Genomic DNA, 18,673 nt, shown 5'->3' with positions numbered 1-18,673 from the left:
ATCACTACAAAAGGTTCCCCCCATCCACGCTCTTGCTGGTAATAGCAGTGATCACTCTCCTTACAGTGTGTATGATAACACCCATTGTTTCATGTTCTCTGTGTATATAAATCTCCACACTGTATTTTCCACTGAATGTATCTGATGAAGGGAATTTTATCTATTTCTGTTTACAATTGTTGAATATTTTACTCCTTGTAATTGAATGCTGCATGTTTACTCTTTCTCAGGGCCCAGGCCTATAATGCAATGAGACCTTCTATTCCTATTGAAGTCAATGAGAAATGAAGGGTTAGGCACTCTCCATCTCCCATCAACTTGAATGGGAGTTCAGGGGGCAGACTGCCTCTCTTGAGGTGCTCAGCATCTCACATGCTCAGGGTCTGATCCTGCACCAGTAAGTCAATGAGCCAGATTCTGGTCTCAATTGTTGCAGGCATGCACAGGTGTGACTCAACTGGAGTTACTCCTTATTCACAGGAGTAGCAGTAGAGAAGAGACTTGTGCTCAACAGCATTTGCTAGTTACTTCAATGGAAGCAAACTCAGGCCTACAGGCCTGTCATAAATATAAAGGGAAGGGTAAAGCCCTTTGAAATCCCTCCTGGCCAGGGGAAAGCTCCTCTCACCTGTAAAGGGTTAAGAAGCTAAAGGTAACCTCGCTGGCACCTGACCAAAATGACCAATGAGGAGACAAGATACTTTCAAAAGCTGGGAGGAGGGAGAGAAACAAAGGGTCTGTGTCTGTCTGTAGTCGTCTTGGCCAGGGACAGAACAGGAATGGAGTCTTAGAACTTTTAGTAAGTAATCTAGCTAGGTATGTGTTAGATTATGATTTCTTTAAATGGCTGAGAAAAGAATTGTGCTGAATAGAATAACTATTTCTGGCTGTGTATCTTTTTTGTAACTTAAGGTTTTGCCTAGAGGAGTTCTCTATGTTTTTTTAATCTAATTACCCTGTAAGATATCTACCATCCTGATTTTACAGGGGGGGGATTTCTTTATTTCTATTTACTTCTATTTTTTATTAAAAGTCTTCTTGTAAAACACTGAATGCTTTTTCATTGTTCTCAGATCCAAGGGTTTGGGTCTGTGGTCACCTATGCAAATTGGTGAGGCTTTTTATCCAACATTTCCCAGGAAAGGGGGGGTGCAAGTGTTGGGAGGATTGTTCATTGTTCTTAAGATCCAAGGGTCTGGGTCTGTAGTCACCTAGGCAAATTGGTGAGGCTTTTTACCAAACCTTGTCCAGGAAGTGGGGTGCAAGGTTTTGGGAAGTATTTTGGGGGGAAGGACGCGTCCAAACAGCTCTTCCCCAGTAACCAGTATTAGTTTGGTGGTGGTAGCGGCCAGTCCAAGGACAACGGGGGGAATATTTTGTACCTTGGGGAAGTTTTGACCTAAGCTGGTAAAGATAAGCTTAGGAGGTTTTTTTCATGCAGGTCCCCACATCTGTACCCTAGAGTTCAGAGTGGGGGAGGAACCGTGACAAGGCCTGATACTGATGAGAGGCAGTGTGGCCTAGTGGGAGGACTGAACTTAGCATCAGGCCACCTATGTTCTATTCCCGCCTTGGCAACCAGCCTGCTGGGTGACCTTGGGCAAGTCTGTTTGCCTCTTTATGCTTCAGTTTCTCGATCTGTAAAATGGGCATAATGATACAGTAAAGTTCTTCATAAAGCACTACTGATTAGAGCCCTGCATGGATACAAAAGCAGCTATCCCTGGTCACGCTAGCGTGTGTATGCAAGTAGCTCACACGGTCCTGGACAGGAGATGCAAAGGAGCGTTGAAGGGACGCTGTGACCAGGGACAGCTGCCAGTGAGCCTGGTGCCCGCCCCAGTGGGCAGGGCTGGGGGGGAGGAGGGGTACAGCCACGCCAGAGGAACTGCTTGCACTGGGCACTGGTTCCTGCAAGCAGCGGCCCGACACGCTGCTGCTTTCACCGCTGTGGTTCCTGGCCCCGTCGCTGGCCATGGTCTCACTCGTTGGCAGTAGAGCCCTGCAACGCTGCAGATATCCACCTTATATCCATGGATACAAATTTTGTATTCACGCAGGGCTCTACTACTGATGAAAAGGGCTATATAAAAGCTAGGTATTATTATCCTGCATTCACTGAAATCAATGGAAGACTTGCCATTAACTTCTGCTGAACTTGCCTTTATAAATATATATGTGTGTGTGTGTGTGTGTGTGTGTGTACACACACACACACACACACACTGAAATTTACACATAACAAAACATTGTTGACCTAAGAAATGTGCCTGCTACTGTACTTTGGTGAAACCACTTCTTTATTTCAGTTCTCTTCTCTACAGCTTGTTCACAGGACTCCAGCTATTTATTTTTTACAATACATACAGCCGTAGTGGTGGTTAACGGTAATATAAGAGCATGCAATAAACCTTCAGTGATTTTCAAAGGATAAACAATTGATACATTTTTATTGAAGTTACTATTCTAGCCAGTCATTTTATCTCACTAGAACAACTCATGCAAATTGACCCAAATGGTATTGTAATTCTGTGGCAGCTATTTTCAGTACGAAGGTTTTTTCAGTATCCGTTCAGTAATGTTTTGTAAAACATTATCTACTGGCCAAAATCTATGGGGCCAGTACTTCAGCTGGTCACTTGAGCTACGTCAATTTATATCAGCTCAGGTTATGATCAATGTATCCCAGGAAGTCATATCTGGCTAAGGCAAAACTCCTATAAAAAGGCAAACGCTCTCTGCAACACTGTCTTCTGACCCTCTATCTAATTATGTAGCTAATATGCCAGTCTCAGTATGCAGATGATTAAGAAGCATATTATGATGTAGGCACCAGATACTCCGTTGCTAAAAATTGGCATAGGTCTATTGACTTTAGTGGGTTTAAATAGAATGTAAACAGATAGAACGGAACCTGACATATGAAGGGACTTCCTAGATTTGAGATTTTTCACTCTTCTTTTAGAAGAAAATCTTTTGGGGCAAGTATTTTGCCCTTTCAGACTTAACAATCACTGACATACCTGAGCCATATATTTGGCTTCCACATCAGAACGACAAAGCCCAGCAAAATCATTTTCACAATGATGGCAATAATTTCTTAGCTTCCACAAATGTGCCATACATAGCTGTATGAATATTTTATTGGTTGATGTGCCCGCAAGTACCACTGGGAAAAAAATAATGCCGTTCTTACCAATAATGACACTGACATTATTGTTTTTCTTGTTTTGTTTTACAGCCATTAGTGCTGAAACAATAAGTTCCTGTTTTGGTCTGTCAGGAGGCCTCATGTACCAAAAGGAAAGAACAGATATATCAATGTCACTATCATACAAAAAGTGTGATAAGGAAGGATTCCTTAAAACTGGTATGATGCCCGAAAAGGGAATACACAGAATATATTTGTTTTACTAGTAAATCTTGAGCTGAATTCACCATTGGTGTAAGTGGATCAAACTGCATTTGTGGAGTTCTTACCCACTGATGTCAGTAATGACTCTGGCCTATTATCCCTGTTGCCATTAGCAGATTTCTGACTACCCTGGATCTGGAGGTGCAAGTGGAGGTTAGGCTATGGTTTAAAGTAGAGATGGATGAAGCTCAAGGGGTTAAATGAACCTCTCAAAATAAATGTTGGGTTGTAGTGTTCACAAAACTAATTCAGATTCACAAACCATTTTCCCTATTATTCTAACTTGTGTTTTTTCAAGGGAGATTCAATTTAACCTCTAACTAAAGGGTAATATGCATTAGGGTTTGAACAACTCCCTGTCCACAACCTCTAAAGCTAGGGTAGTACAAGTGGGCATTCTACATGGTGGGTCAAGATCCTGAACTGGTGTAAATCAGTAATGGAGATACACTGATTTACACCAGCTGAGGAACTTCCCATGTGTTTATTTTGACTAGACCTGAGCAAAAATTGGAATATCCATCTTACAGAAAATTCCAGTATTGCAATATTTACTATTACTCCAAATCAGAACAAAAAGTCAAAAGAGCAAAACTTTTAATGGAACAAAATTTTTCAGTTTGGAAATGTTTTGTTTGGACAATTTTGAATTGAAACAAAACTTTCTGACAGTCTCAAATCAAAATATCATTCTGGGGGACATGGGGCACCCAAACTACAACTCCCATGAGACATCATTGCGCCATACGTAGATGCAGTTTAAGGTCAAACTAAGTCAAAAGTGTATGTTTTGTTTCAATTCAAGAAACCAAAATATTTTAATTTAGATCAAACTGACCCAAAACAAAATATTTTGTTATTTCCCCACTGTGGCAAGGCATCTCACCAGACATAGCACTTCCCCATCTGGTGGTGGCCGGGCTTGGGGTAAGTCAGGCCCACTCTAGACAGTGTTTGTTTTCTCCCTCTGCATTTATTTGTCTGTATTTTCAGGGTAGGCCTCAGGGCAAACCTAAGCAGTGCACCTCCACCAACCAAAAAAGAAACAAATTTACAAACATAGGAACAAAGGGGGAATACCTTTCCCGGCCCCCACACTGTGGGGGGGACGTTGTCCTGTTGTTTCCCCTGGGGTGTCAGTCCTTCCCCTAAACAGGCACTCAATTTTGGTTGTTTACCCTCTGGGGAAGAGAACAGCCTCTCATGCTGGAGAAACCCATCTCCTTGCTGCCACTATCCCTGCAGCAGCTTCTCTCCCTCCTCCCCCCATGAGTTTTAAAAGGTCTCAGGTAGCCCTTAACTGGACTCAGGTGTCCCTAATTGACTTGAGGTAACTCCTTCTCAGCTGATAGGAAAAATGGCTTTTATCAGTCTAGGGCTTCCACCACTCTCTTGCAGCTGTCCAGTCTGACTTTGTCACACCACATAAAATTTCAATTGTGCAGAAAATCCATTTGCTGTAGAAAAAGCATTTCAACAGAACATTCCCAATAGCTCTCATTTCCTCCTTAGAATGTTTCTCTTTCTGCCTATGTCTTCCACAGTCTATTTGATTTTTTTTCCATCTCCAACTATCTCATTTAGACTCAGGGGACCTGAGTACTATTCCCTGATGACGTGATGTGTGTGACCTTGGGCAAGTCTCTTCGCCTCTATTAACCAAGCAAACAAAAATGTGTAGGGGAATAATGGTATTTACCAAGATTTGAAAATGATACAAGTGACAAGTATTGCTATTTTGTACATGGACTGGGGGGTACAAAGATCATATAAAGCCATCTTTGCCCCACATATTGGGTCCTGTGTATATGTCAGAGAGACAAGAGGATCAGAGCCATGGAGTTTAGAAATTCTTTAACTCCTACATCACCATGATTATAGCAGCTAGAATGTTTAACTCATCAGACGCTATCTTGTAATAATGGGGAAGGCTGTTTAGGGCTTGCTCCTAGGCTCATTGAAGTCAATGGCAAATCTCCCATTGACTTTAATGGTGCAGGATCAGGGCCTTAATGGGGGCAAGTGCCTATCCACCGAGTCACACTTTCTACTGTGTGTGGAAATGGTAACTAATATTTAGCTATAACTCAACTTTCCAGATCCTGAAACCAAGCATGCAGTAGTGGAAGATATTATCTCTCGGATTCAAGGTGGAGATGTTGGTTCAAGTGGAGGGCTTTTAAACAGTTGGAATGCCAATATGTATCGTCACTGGGGAAGATCATTAAAATATAATCCTGCTGTTATTGATTTTGAGGTAAGACTTTCTGCAGTTGAAGAAACTCCACCACTATGAGGAATGAAAGTGGAGTAGACCAGATCATTTCATATTTTCATTGTGATCCCATCAGAGAACAAGATTAAATGTAATGAGCCGCTGATCTGGTAACCTCTCAGACCTTCCACAATGGGGAGTGCACTTCTTAGCAACAGCATCAAAGGTGAGACAGACAAGAAGCTTAATGCTGGCTTAGTGCAGAGTTTAGTTTTTGATGTGTCCCTATGCACAACAAAACAGCTTCCCAAGGAATGGTTTTCAGTGGTCACCTAATCACTATTATTCTCATGACAGCTGAAATTTGTGTTCTCCCAGTTAAATAGGGAACCAAAAGGAGACGTGAAGGGATGGGCTCCTCCCCAACACAGCCACTTTGCAGATGCTAATAGAGCTCATAGGCTGTCATAGTGGATGCACCCCATGCAATCCAATGTGGGGAATAAAGACAATTTACAGGTCTGGTGGTCATGCTCATAACCCCCTGCACTTCAATAGACATACCTGCTCCTATGGAGTGGGGTACTGCAGAACTTGGCTTCAAGACATTCCTTTGTCTTGGCTTCTTGCACTGCTTACATGTTGCTCCGCTGCCCTTCGATATCACAGTGTTAGGCACTATATACATAGCAAAATAGGTAGCTATTTCTTCTGCGGTTTTGCCCTCCTGTGGCCATGGAGCAGGATCCAGTATTTCATTCTTAAAGATGAGACAAAATAGCAAAGAGCATAGAGTTTTCTAGTTAGGGTAAACGATATTTTATTGGTTAGATTGTACTGCTGGGGCATAATGAAGCATTTTTACATTTCTTGCCTTTCATACAATTTTATTGCAATGAAATGGGAAACCTAAAAAACTTCTGCAAAACTTAAAACTGCCTACAACCGCCCGCCCCCACAAATGTTAAATGCCACAAGTTAAAAATAGACTCAGATGGATTTACCTTTAATTCAATTCTTGATTAATCACTGCAGCAGTTTAGGGAACTATAATTCTCAAGGGTATTAGCAAATACCTATCTCCTATTTGTTGTAAGTAGTAATACAAAATTTGTCATCAGCAAGAGTGCTAGTTTTAGGCAGTCTTTGCAAAAAAGGTTGCATGTTGAATGCTCTAATTTAGGAGCAAAGTTTATATCTCAACTTGCAACACTGTCAAAGAAGATCAACAAAATAAAAAAAAAATATCCAGAGACAGTTCTGTGCTAGGCTGGTAGAAAAGCTAATCCCACATTTGATGCAACTGCTTCTTTTAATTGAAATAGTAAACAGAATTTGGCCACTGCTTTTCCCAGACTTTAATAAGAGGGAAGGTTCTTTCATGGATCAGTAACTGGTTAAAAGATAGAAAACAAAGGGTAGGAATAAATGGTCAGTTTTCAGCATGGAGAGAGGTAAATAGTGGTGTCCCTCAGGGGTCTGTACTGGGACCAGTGCTGTTCATCATATTCACAAATGATCTGGAAAAAGGGGTAAACAGTGAGGAAGAAAAATTTGTAGATGATACAAAATTGCTCAAGATAGTTCAGTTTCAAAGCTGACTGCGAAGAGTTACAAAGGGATCTCACAAAACTGGGTGACTGGGCAAGAAAATGGCAGATGAAATTCAGTGCTGATAAATGCAAAGTAATGCACATTGGAAAACATAATCCCAACTATACATACAAAATGATGGGGGCTAAGTTAGCTGTTACCACTCAAGAAAGAGATCTTGGAGTCATTGTGGATAGCTCGCTGAAAACATCCGCTCAATTTGCAGTGGCAGTCAAAAAAGCTAACAAAATGTTACAAACCACTAGGAAAGGGATAGATAACAAGATAGAAAATATCATAATACCTCCATATAAATCCATGGTATGCCCACATCTTGAATACTGCATGAAGATCTGGTCATCCCATCTCAAAAAATGTATATTGGAATTGGAAAGGGTGCAGAGAAGGGCAACTAAAATGATTAGGGGTATGGAACAGCTTCCATATGAGGAGAGATTAAAAAGACTGGGGCTTTTCAGCTTGGAAAAGAGACAACTAAGGGGGGATATGATGGAGGGGTATATAATCATGAGTAAGTTTGCAATTTAGTCACAGAGGTCATGGAATCCATTTCTTCAGCCAGTGCCATCTGGGGAGCTGCAGGGTCCCCTGCCGCCTGTCCCCTGGAGCTCCTGGCTGCCCCAAGCGGCAGGGAGGACCCCTGCCACTCCTGACCACAGCAGCGGCAGGAAGGACCCCGGCAGCTCAGAGCCACCAGTGGAGGGGAACCCTGGAGCTCTGAGTCCCAATGGGAGTGAGGGCCCCTGGAGCTCCCAGCCCATGGGCAGATGTCCAGGCTCCTCATTTTGTCATGGATATTTTTAGTAAAAGTCAGGGACAGGTCATTATTGCCTGTGACCTGTCCATGGCTTTTACTAAAAATATCCGTGACAAAATCTTAGCCTTACTCATGACTGGTGTGGAGAAAGTGAATAAGGAAGTGTTATTTACTTCTGCACATAACACAAGAACCTGGGGTCATCCAATGACTTAACAGGCACCAGGTTTAAAACAAACAAAAGGAAGTATTTCTTCGCACAACGCACAGTTAACCTGTGGAACTCATTGCCAGGGGATGGTGTGAAGGCCAAAACTATAACAGGGTTCAAAAAAGAATTAGATAAGTTCATGGAGGATAGGTCCATCAATGGTTATTAGCCATGATGGGCAGCGGTGCATAACCATGCTCTGAAGTGTCCCTCACCTCTGTTTGCCAGAAGCTGGGAATGGGCAACAGGCAGTGGATCACTTGATGATTACCTGTTCTGTTCATTCCCTTTGAAGCACCTGGCATTGGGCACTGTCAGAAGACAGGATGCTGGGCTGAATGGACCATTGGTCTGATCCAGTGTGGCCGTTCTTATGTTCCACTCCATGCCTTTATAAAAAAATCCCCCTTCTTGAAGGCAATGTGGGGATGGCTCTGAGGGATTAGGCATTGTTCTAGTTATAGGAATAAGTAGATCAAGTGCATGAAATACAGAATCTCTGATTTCTAGGTTACCCTGTCATTGTGTTTGCCTGAAACAGTGGGTCAATTCACAAAGTGCACTCACTTGAATTTTACAGCTGTGAATAGATATTCAACTCAAGATGGCTACCTGGGCATTACTTTCCATAACAAAAATCAACAATCCTGTGTTGGCTCAACCAAAAAGGTGTAATCAGAACCCCTGACCAGGCTGGGCCTCCTGGGTTAAGACAGGAGAAATCCTTCCTCCCCTGGTCCCAACTTCACCCAGAAATGGCCCCTGGAAAAAATCATTCAAACCTTTTTATCTTGCCAGCTGAGCGCTGATTGCCTTCAGCCTGCTCCCGGCCCTGCTAGCTGCTGGAGGACCAATTCATGTTGGTCAGACCAGCAGCTGATTCTGGGTGCCCTCTCTAGACAGTTCTTGGAGTTCTAAACACACAGTTTGCTGGCTGTTTGATGGCCTCTGTAAATTAGTAGTCTAGGTCCTGCTGCTTCCGGACAAACAATAAGTGAAATAAAAATCAGGAAAAATCACAACTAAAATTGGAGGGGCCAAAACCAGAACTAGGGTGATCAGATGTTCCGATTTTATAGGGACAGTCCCGATATTTGGAGCTTTTGCTTACATAGGTACCTATTACCCTCCACCCCCTGTCCCGATTTTTCACACTTGCTGTCTAGTCACCCTAACCAGAATGCCCACAAGTCTTGTGTGTCCCATAAAATGGAACAAGGACATTCCAGACAAACTGCCACACCACCCTGAGTGTTTTCAGGAAGGGAGTCATTGAGAGGAGATAGAACAGGAAAGGAGGAGATCAGTGAGGAGGAAAAAGAATTCAGTGTGGTCATACGCTGCAGCTTTTATTTTGTGCCATTGCTATCTCTCAGCGCATCACCGCCTTTGACAAGACATTTTCTTAAAAGGCATGGCTCTGAGTGTGTGGCAGTGGAGGGGGCGTTTCTCTCCTTGCACTTAAGGGTGGAAAATCTTCCATGAGAATTTATAATTGCCAGCCCACTCTGGGACTACAGCTGTGCGAGGAAATGAGGAGCATCTAGGTAATTGTACAGGTATGGAGTCGTGCCACTCCATTGTCATTCCCCTCATTCTAACTTAAAAGCATGTCTGCCTCTGACTTTGGCAACAAAATGTGATAGAAGGTAGAAAGGAACCCAGAAGCAGGAATTATCCACACTATTAGCTGGGTAAACAGGAAATTACAGAACATTCTGCCATATTGACAAAATGGTCTGTTTAAATAGATTTCAGAGTAGCAGCCATGTTAGTCTGTATTCGCAAAAAGAAAAGGAGTACTTGTGGCATCTTAGAGACAAACAAATTTATTTGAACATAAGCTTTTGTGAGCTACAGCTCACTTCATGTGAGCTGTAGCTCACGAAAGCTTATGTTCAAATAAATTTGTTAGTCTCTAAGGTGCCACAAGTACTCCTTTTCTTTTTGTTTAAATAGAAACACTCTCAGTATCAGCTGAGCATTCTGCTGCAGGTTATCCACCCTTCTGTGCAAGTTTTCATCAACTCTGGGCAAAATTTGCTGCAATTTTCTAGTAACTCACTCGGTGACCTCTCAGTTGGCGGCTTTGGGAGCTCTGCAATTGCTTGGGGATCTGGAGTGAGTTCAGATAGCTGCTAAGCACTTGTGTCCACTTGAATGTTCCTCTAGAGCAAGCCCTAGGTAAAGAGGGTAAGGGCAGAATTTCTGAGAGGGGTGAATTGTTGCATAGAAAAGCCCCTAGGGAAAGGAATCCTCATGGTAGTCTTTGCAAGCAGATTACTGCAACTGAAGGGTGTGAAAGTGATTTAATCAAGAAAGTTTCAGTTCCTAAAAGCCAGAAATTTTCTGTTGTGAATGAAGCCACTGACTTTCCTGTTGAAGGATCCAGTGTGGATAGCTTTGAGAAGGTCTCAGATGGAGTGAAAGCTGTTAAGAAAGTTAAACAGTCCCATAACCAAGTGGCTGTGTTTGGCCAACTTGTTGGGGAGACCAGGTTGTTGAGAAAGGAATGTCCCCATGCTAATTCTGTAAGTGAACAGTATGTGTCCCAGGTGAAGAGGGTGCTGGGCTGCCTCAAGGAGGCAGGACCAACAGTAAAAGCTTAAAAGTGTAAGGTGGAGATAATCAGAGAGTGGCCTGTTCCCCAGACCAAGGAACAGGTCCAGGCCTCTATTGGGATAGCGGGGTACTATTGGAGGTTTGTACCCCACTTGAGCTCCCTAACTGCCCCCATCACTGAACTATGTAAGAAGGAGAAGCCAGACGAGCTTATCTTTAGCTCACTCTTATTTGTTAAAGAGTCTTGTGCACATTGTTTTTAAGCAGCATTTTCAAAGCCATGTAGGACTTCCTCAGAAAACCTTTTCTATGCTCTTTGTGTAATAGGAGAAAACCCAGTCTCTGCAACCAGTGTGATCATTTGTGCATGTATCAGTCTCATTCATGTATATGTACACACACACACACACACACATATATATAAAGCCAACCTTGATTTTTAAAATGCACTTTGTTTGAACAGTCATGTCCTTGACAAAATCTATTTTGAAACCTATAAGGGGCAGGATATTAAGTCCAACTTTTGCTACTTTTCGGTGCCTAAAATTAGCTAGCTAAAATACTTATATAGACAGCCAAATGAAAGCCTCCTTTTTCAGGGTGCTGAACATTTCAATAGGAATGGTGGGTCCTTAGCACCGCAGGAAACCAGTTCACTTTCACTTAAGTGGCTAAATATGGACGTTAGGTTCATAGTTTTAGATACCCACATTTCAATCCATTGGCCTAAATACATGGCAGATTTAGATGTTAGTATTTTTAGACTCATGATGTTTTAAATATTTCATATGGTACAATATGTTTTAACTGTAGCATACCGTATCATGGATGTACCTAGTATGTGTGCTTCATACATAGAGATCTATGCGTGTAGTATATATTGATGCTGAACTGATACTGCTTTGATTAAGGTGGTTAGGCTAGAGTTTAGATTAAATGGCATTGAAATGCCACCAGCTGCTACCAAAGGATTCTGATCCAAGATGGCAGAAATCATGCAAAACTCTTGTAAGACTGTGGGTGGGATCATTTAAATATGAATAACAAAATAAGGCCCCTTGTGGTTTTTGATCTGATTTGGGAGCAGAATCAAAGGGATGCACATAAGTCCACGTATTCAAATAATTCCAACACCTCCAAAATTACCAGGGCTTTGGAGAGGAGGTTTCTGGCTCTGGCCCATCTGTAATGTTGTACACAGCCTATATCTATCTGTCTGTAAATTTTTTCTTTAGCTCTGAGGTGTTCTCCAATAAATTTCCAACATGCTATGGCTGTAGTACTTTATAAATTGAACTGTACTCATTAAATTAAATCCCCTTTTTTGTGTACCCACTAAAGCAATTATAATCCATCACTGCCACATTTTCTCTTCTGTTCTATGCAGCTACAACCCATACATGAAATCCTCCGTAGAAGCAACCTTGGTGATATTGAAACAAAAAGGCAAAACCTGAAAAGGGCTTTGGACGATTACTTAACAGAGTTCAACGCCTGCCGCTGTGGCCCTTGTCAGAACAATGCTGAACCCATGCTTCTCGGGGACACCTGTGTTTGTCAGTGTCCACAGGGTTATGAGGGCCCAGCCTGCGAGAAGACCAGACGCAAAGGTAGGGCGACAACATGCATACATGGCGGTGAGGAGGGGGGTGGGAAATAGCAACTGTATTCTCACCCTGGGCAATACTAATCAGCAGCTATTTGAATCCATTCATCAATCAAACCTTCACTTCTAAACCACCTTTCGTGCCAAGCAGTCTTAGGGGCTTTGCAAAAGAGTAAAATTAACTGCTCAAGTAATTATTATAAATAAGCCAGGTTAAACAAGGGAGGCTTTAAAAGCTGGAGAGATGTCAGCACCACAAATTGGCGGAGACAGCAAAGTCTGAGCTGAAGAATAGCAGCCGGCTAACAGCTCTAACAGCCAGCTTTGCCCAGCTCTGTGAGAATCATCAAGGGATCAGTTTTTTTAGGCATGTATATAAGGCATGTGTAGATCACTACAATAAACCAGACTAGATCCTTCTTCTTTTGTGGTTACAAGTGTGATCTCAGACATGTCAGGGAAAGGAATCAATCACCAGCAAGGCTGGGGAAATGTGCAGAACCCGACAGCAGCACTCTGCTGCAGTTGTAAGGTGCACCAGGCTCCATCAAGGAGCCCGTGAAATATGATCTGACTGGAGGTTGGATCGACTCTTCAGTGTCAGACAGAAATAACCGAGGCGGAAATGTGGAAATACCCTTTAAATGGCCCAACACTGATCTCTCACTATGGAAACTGAAAGGAGTCATTATACCCAGATGGTCCTCATTGATCTGTGTGTCACTGGGAGGAACTAGACTTCTAGAGCCATTTGACCCAGGCGTCCTTGAGGTACTGATTTGCAAGAGGTAATGTGACATCTGCTTTTGGACCTCTGCTAATCAGGAAGATACTTGTAGGTATTACAGTGATGGATAACAACGCAAAACCCAGAGTAAGAGAGAGAGAATAGATAGACTGAGAAAGCCATGGCAGAGGCCAGGGGGTGATGCTTGATGCTATCAGCAAAACAGTAGTGACTAGAGGTCAGATTTTAAAAAGCATTTAGACACCTGAAGGTGGAGATAGGCACCTTATGGGATTTTCAAAAGCACCTAAATACCTAACACTGATTGAAATCAATAGGAGTTAGGCCCTGGGCTCACGTCACTGGAAAACTGATGCCTTGGTAATACAGATAGTAAGAGCATATGGGTTCATCAGGACTTCATAGCAAACTTCAGCACAACTGGATTAATACAGTGTCTGTGATACACAAAGAGACCAGTTGAGTAAATAAAAAAAAAATGCAGTGACAGCCCCATCATGTGCTCCCATCAATCTAAAGAGACACCACAATCTATAGTATTGAACTCTGCTGACAAGTAAGAGTATACAGTAATGAAAAAGTCCTGAAATGACCCTTCCACAAAGAATCTCTGCAGCATTTCCCCAAGCAGCATTACTATGATGACCTGCCTGGAACAAGACTGAAACTTTTATCCTTTTGGAGGTGAGACAGATGCATCACCGAGACACGTTGCCAATCACTTTGGAAAGAGAAGCCAAATTGTAACCCAGCAAATTATCAGAGAAGCAGAATAAAAAGCAATGAACTACCAATCTGAATTGGGTAAATATTCTTTAGAAGATCCTATTTTCAAAGTGCCATATAAACATTTATCCTCACAACAACCCTACATGCTAGGTAAGTCTCAAGGATGCAGAGGGAACCAGTGTCAGAGCTAGGATTAGATCTCTGGTCTAAAGAATAAGTTTATCATGGTAGCCTCTGACTTACTCCCATAAGAAACTTCAGTTGACTTTGCACCAGCTCTCAAGTGCAGCATGCCACTGCAATAAAGCAATTTAGCTTTCAGCTGAGACTCACTTACTTGTGAAATGGACCTTATAATCTAATATATTTTTTAAAATCATTTTACAGGCAGTAAGACAAATGGTAGCTGGAGCTGCTGGTCATCCTGGACTCCCTGCCAGTCTGGAACAAAGAGACGTACAAGGCAATGTAATAACCCAGCCCCACAAAATGGTGGAACATGGTGTGCTGGAAAGAGTGTGCAGACGGAGACGTGCTAAGGGCTGGCTATGTCTGGGATAAGTTATGACACTGATTAATGGGAGTATATGTTAGATAGTGGTTTGCATAGTAGGCCATAACTACCACTGGAGTAACCCATCTGAAGTCAGTAGAATTACACTAGTGATAAATCTGGCCTATAGTTTTACATTCACAGGAAGACATAGTGGAGCCACCAAATGAAATCTGAACATTGCCCAATAAATTCTGCAACACACACACAGGGTAGCATTTTACCCTCAATTTGTGATGACAGTTTGCAAGGTGGTGGAGAATCAGGGCAAATGCTTTTTACTGAACAACAATGGGGTTATAAAGTAATAAAACACATTTAGTAAAACAGTTTGCCTAGTAAGCTTCACTAACTGAACTGTTTGTATTTGGAAGACAAATTAAAAGCTCATGATCCTTGAATTGAATGAGTTTTGTGTTGACATGTGTCTCATATAATTTTTATTTCTGTAACAATGCAAGCAAGCTATTTCAGGTTGGTGCACTCAGAACTTTAAGCACAGCATATCTGGCAGGATACTGCTTCCAGTGACTCCAAATGGATTTTTGCTGTCGTTTTCAATGGGAGCAATATTAAGCCCAAAGATGCTAAAGTTCCAGGGTGAAATGTGCGGAGATCAAGGAAGAAGGAGGCATGCCTCGGGGCCCTATTTCACCCTGGGGTGTTCACTACTTCCTACCACCCAACACAGATGTAATGAGGTTAAGTGGTGTCCGTATAAAATAAGTAAGAACTATTAATTATTCCTCAAGAAAGGCTTTTAATAATTTCAACTAAAATAACAGCATAAACAAAACAAGAAAAGGAAAATGAAAGACCAACACTGAATAAGAATTAATACAAAAGGCAGATTATACCAAAGACAAGCACAAGTACAAGTAATATTGTGGACCATTTGCGAGTTCCTGAACAGAGACTCTACATATGCTGGTCCTGGCAGGTTATAATAAAAGCCCCGAAGACAAGCACAGCTAAAACTATTGTTCACCAGCCCTATATTTCTGGTGTTTTTAAAGGCAACATAAAGCTGATGAATGACAGTGCTACACGCATTTTCTAGGGCTATGTAAAAAGACGAGCAATAACACATGCAAAGCTATTATGCATCAGCCATCTACTACTGATTTTATACTATGATATCAATACGACTATGGTCAGTTCAGCTCGAGCAACCAGACTTCTTTACTCCATAGACTTACCCTGCATTTGTCCGAAAAATATGTTACCCTTCAGTCGGCCGTTTTCTGCACTGGCCAGGTACAGACAGTTGAGAAGTGCACGTCCCTTCGGTTCAGGGGGTGTGGGTCAGGTATGACCGACAACACACAAACTCCTGTGCCTTCGTCTTTTTATCTGGTCTGACGGCCGTGTTTTAGAACAGACCAACCAATCAGGGTGGGCCACATTGTTTATGTGAAAAGAAAAGGAGTACTTGTGGTACCTTAGAGACTAACCAATTTATTTGAGCATAAGCTTTCGTGAGCTACAGCTCACTTCATCGGATGCATATGCATCCGATGAAGTGAGCTGTAGCTCACGAAAGCTTATGCTCAAATAAATTGGTTAGTCTCTAAGGTGCCACAAGTACTCCTTTTCTTTTTGCGAATACAGACTAACACGGCTGTTACTCTGAAACCTGTCATTGTTTATGTGGTTGCTCTAATTGTATAATTGATGCATATTTCATTTTTAGGCCTATTTATTTTTTGTAGCCCATTAGATTTTGAATGTGGGTAGTTTTGGACTGATAAGTACATAGGAGTCAGCATAAATCGCTATCTGGTCGCCTCGTTTCCTGACCACAAGTTACAAGTGTAAGCTTTACTTTTTGCAGGGCTTGCATTTTGCAGAATATGGAAGTTTGAGGCCTAACATTTGCAATACTTCTATTTCATTCAAGCTTGACAAGAAGAGTTGTTCAATTTATTCACAAAATGTTAATATAAACTGATAAGGAATAACAAAATCAGAGCCAAATGAAATGGTTCTACAGAGGACATTCCTGTACAAACGAGGCTATTCCTCTTTAAGATCAGTGATGACCCGTCCGTTAGAACACAAGCATTTTATCTCCAAGGCACCCAGAGCTGGAGAAGACGTTAACAGATTTGTTGATTTAAGAGCTTTTTCTGAATGTAAGAGGTAAATCTTAGTGCAAGAATACATACAGTATTGAACTGCATCCAAGACTGCAGAGAGAGTCCACTGATCAGTGCTTCTAAAGAACTGCTGTTAAAACCTGGATGGAAATTGAATAGCACTTAGTTTTACTGTGCTTTTCATTAAAAGGCGGAAAAAAGAGTCATGAATGTGAATCTGGTATTATGAAAAAAACCAAACCCAAGTACAAGGAACAATGCTTGGGAAAGAGGGAGAAAAATGCTATAGTACCATTGTTCGGCAGAAGAAATTGCTTGGTTATTGCTATTCTTTTGGGGAAAGAGAGTTTTCCAATAACATGTCAATGGCGAATTAGGGCCAAGTCCTCAGCTGGCGTAAATCAGTGGAGTAGCTCCATTGACTCAGCAGATTGACACCAGCTGCTCAGCTCGAGCCCCATATTTTTGTGAGTTTGCCAGAAAGACAAACATTTTTCATTTTACCTTGAATTTATTTTTCACTTTTGTTTTCAAAAACTAGAGGCTAGTTTTTTGTAAGAGGGAATGCACTGTTTTGACCTGAACATCCAAAATACAGTTTTCTGTGAAAATGGCAAAATATCTCAACAACATCTACTGGGATACGAATTCATCCATCTGCTCAGAAGTTGCAGCTTTTTGCCATTTTTGCAGAGAAAGGCTATGTTCACCAGGACTGGAGCCACAAACACTAGCTCAGTAATAAATATTTTAAGACCTTCAAATTGTAACTAGCTCCACTCAGGTGGGATACTGAAGGTGTGGGCCCCTTACTGAATGAGGGAGGCAACCTAGTGACAGAGGATGTGGAAAAAGCTAATGTACTCAATGCTTTTTTTGCCTCTGTCTTCACTAACAAGGTCAGCTCCCAGACTGCTGCGCTGGGCATCACAAAATGGGGAAGAGATGGCCAGCCCTCTGTGGAGATAGAGGTGGTTAGGGACTATTTAGAAAAGCTGGATGTGCACAAGTCCATGGGGCCGGACGAGTTGCATCCGAGAGTGCTGAAGGAATTGGCGGCTGTGATTGCAGAGCCATTGGCCATTATCTTTGAAAACTCGTGGCGAACCGGGGAAGTCCCGGATGACTGGAAAAAGGCTAATGTAGTGCCAATCTTTAAAAAAGGGAAGAAGGAGGATCCTGGGAACTACAGGCCAGTCAGCCTCACCTCAGTCCCTGGAAAAATCATGGAGCAGGTCCTCAAAGAATCAATCCTGAAGCACTTGCATGAGAGGAAGGTGATCAGGAACAGCCAGCATGGATTCACCAAGGGAAGGTCATGCCTGACTAATCTAATCGCCTTTTATGATGAGATTACTGGTTCTGTGGATGAAGGGAAAGCAGTGGATGTATTGTTTCTTGACTTTAGCAAAGCTTTTGACACGGTCTCCCACAGTATTCTTGTCAGCAAGTTAAGGAAGTATGGGCTGGATGAATGCACTATAAGGTGGGTAGAAAGCTGGCTAGATTGTCGGGCTCAACAGGTAGTGATCAATGGCTCCGTGTCTAGTTGGCAGCCGGTATCAAGTGGAGTGCCCCAAGGGTCGGTCCTGGGGCCGGTTTTGTTCAATATCTTCATAAATGATCTGGAGGATGGTGTGGATTGCACTCTCAGCAAATTTGCGGATGATACTAAACTGGGAGGAGTGGTAGATACACTGGAGGGGAGGGATAGGATACAGAAGGACCTAGACAAATTGGAGGATTGGGCCAAAAGAAATCTGATGAGGTTCAATAAGGATAAGTGCAGGGTCCTGCACTTAGGATGGAAGAATCCAATGCACCGCTACAGACTAGGGACCGAATGGCTAGGCAGCAGTTCTGCGGAAAAGGACCTAGGGGTGACAGTGGACGAGAAGCTGGATATGAGTCAGCAGTGTGCCCTTGTTGCCAAGAAGAAGAAGGCCAATGGCATTTGGGATGTATAAGTAGGGGCATAGCGAGCAGATCGAGGGACGTGATCGTTCCCTTCTATTCGACATTGGTGAGGCCTCATCTGGAGTACTGTGTCCAGTTTTGGGCCCCACACTACAAGAAGGATGTGGATAAATTGGAGAGAGTCCAGCGAAAGGCAACAAAAATGATTAGGGGTCTAGAACACATGACTTATGAGGAGAGGCTGAGG

General features: G+C 42.4%; 1 protein-coding gene across 2 annotated transcripts in view; it reads left to right on the top strand.

Moving 5' to 3' along the window:
* Positions 1 to 14,800, top strand: part of C8A (complement C8 alpha chain) — a 42,981-nt gene extending 28,181 nt beyond the window's left edge. Inside the window, exons 8-11 of one of the 2 annotated variants that reach the window (XM_073357579.1) lie at positions 3,242 to 3,370; positions 5,515 to 5,672; positions 12,162 to 12,384; positions 14,245 to 14,800. In XM_073357579.1, coding sequence (XP_073213680.1) covers positions 3,242 to 3,370; positions 5,515 to 5,672; positions 12,162 to 12,384; positions 14,245 to 14,396 — 662 coding nt within the window. In that variant the 3' untranslated portion in view covers positions 14,397 to 14,800. The remainder of the gene's footprint in view (positions 1 to 3,241; positions 3,371 to 5,514; positions 5,673 to 12,161; positions 12,385 to 14,244) is intronic. The other variant, XM_073357581.1, reaches the window with a different exon arrangement.
* The last annotated feature ends 3,873 nt before the right edge of the window (positions 14,801 to 18,673 follow it).

Source organism: Lepidochelys kempii, chromosome 8, assembly GCF_965140285.1.
Source record: "Lepidochelys kempii isolate rLepKem1 chromosome 8, rLepKem1.hap1, whole genome shotgun sequence".
NCBI lineage: Eukaryota > Metazoa > Chordata > Testudines > Cheloniidae > Lepidochelys > Lepidochelys kempii.
This window is presented reverse-complemented; position numbering and strand designations above follow the sequence as displayed.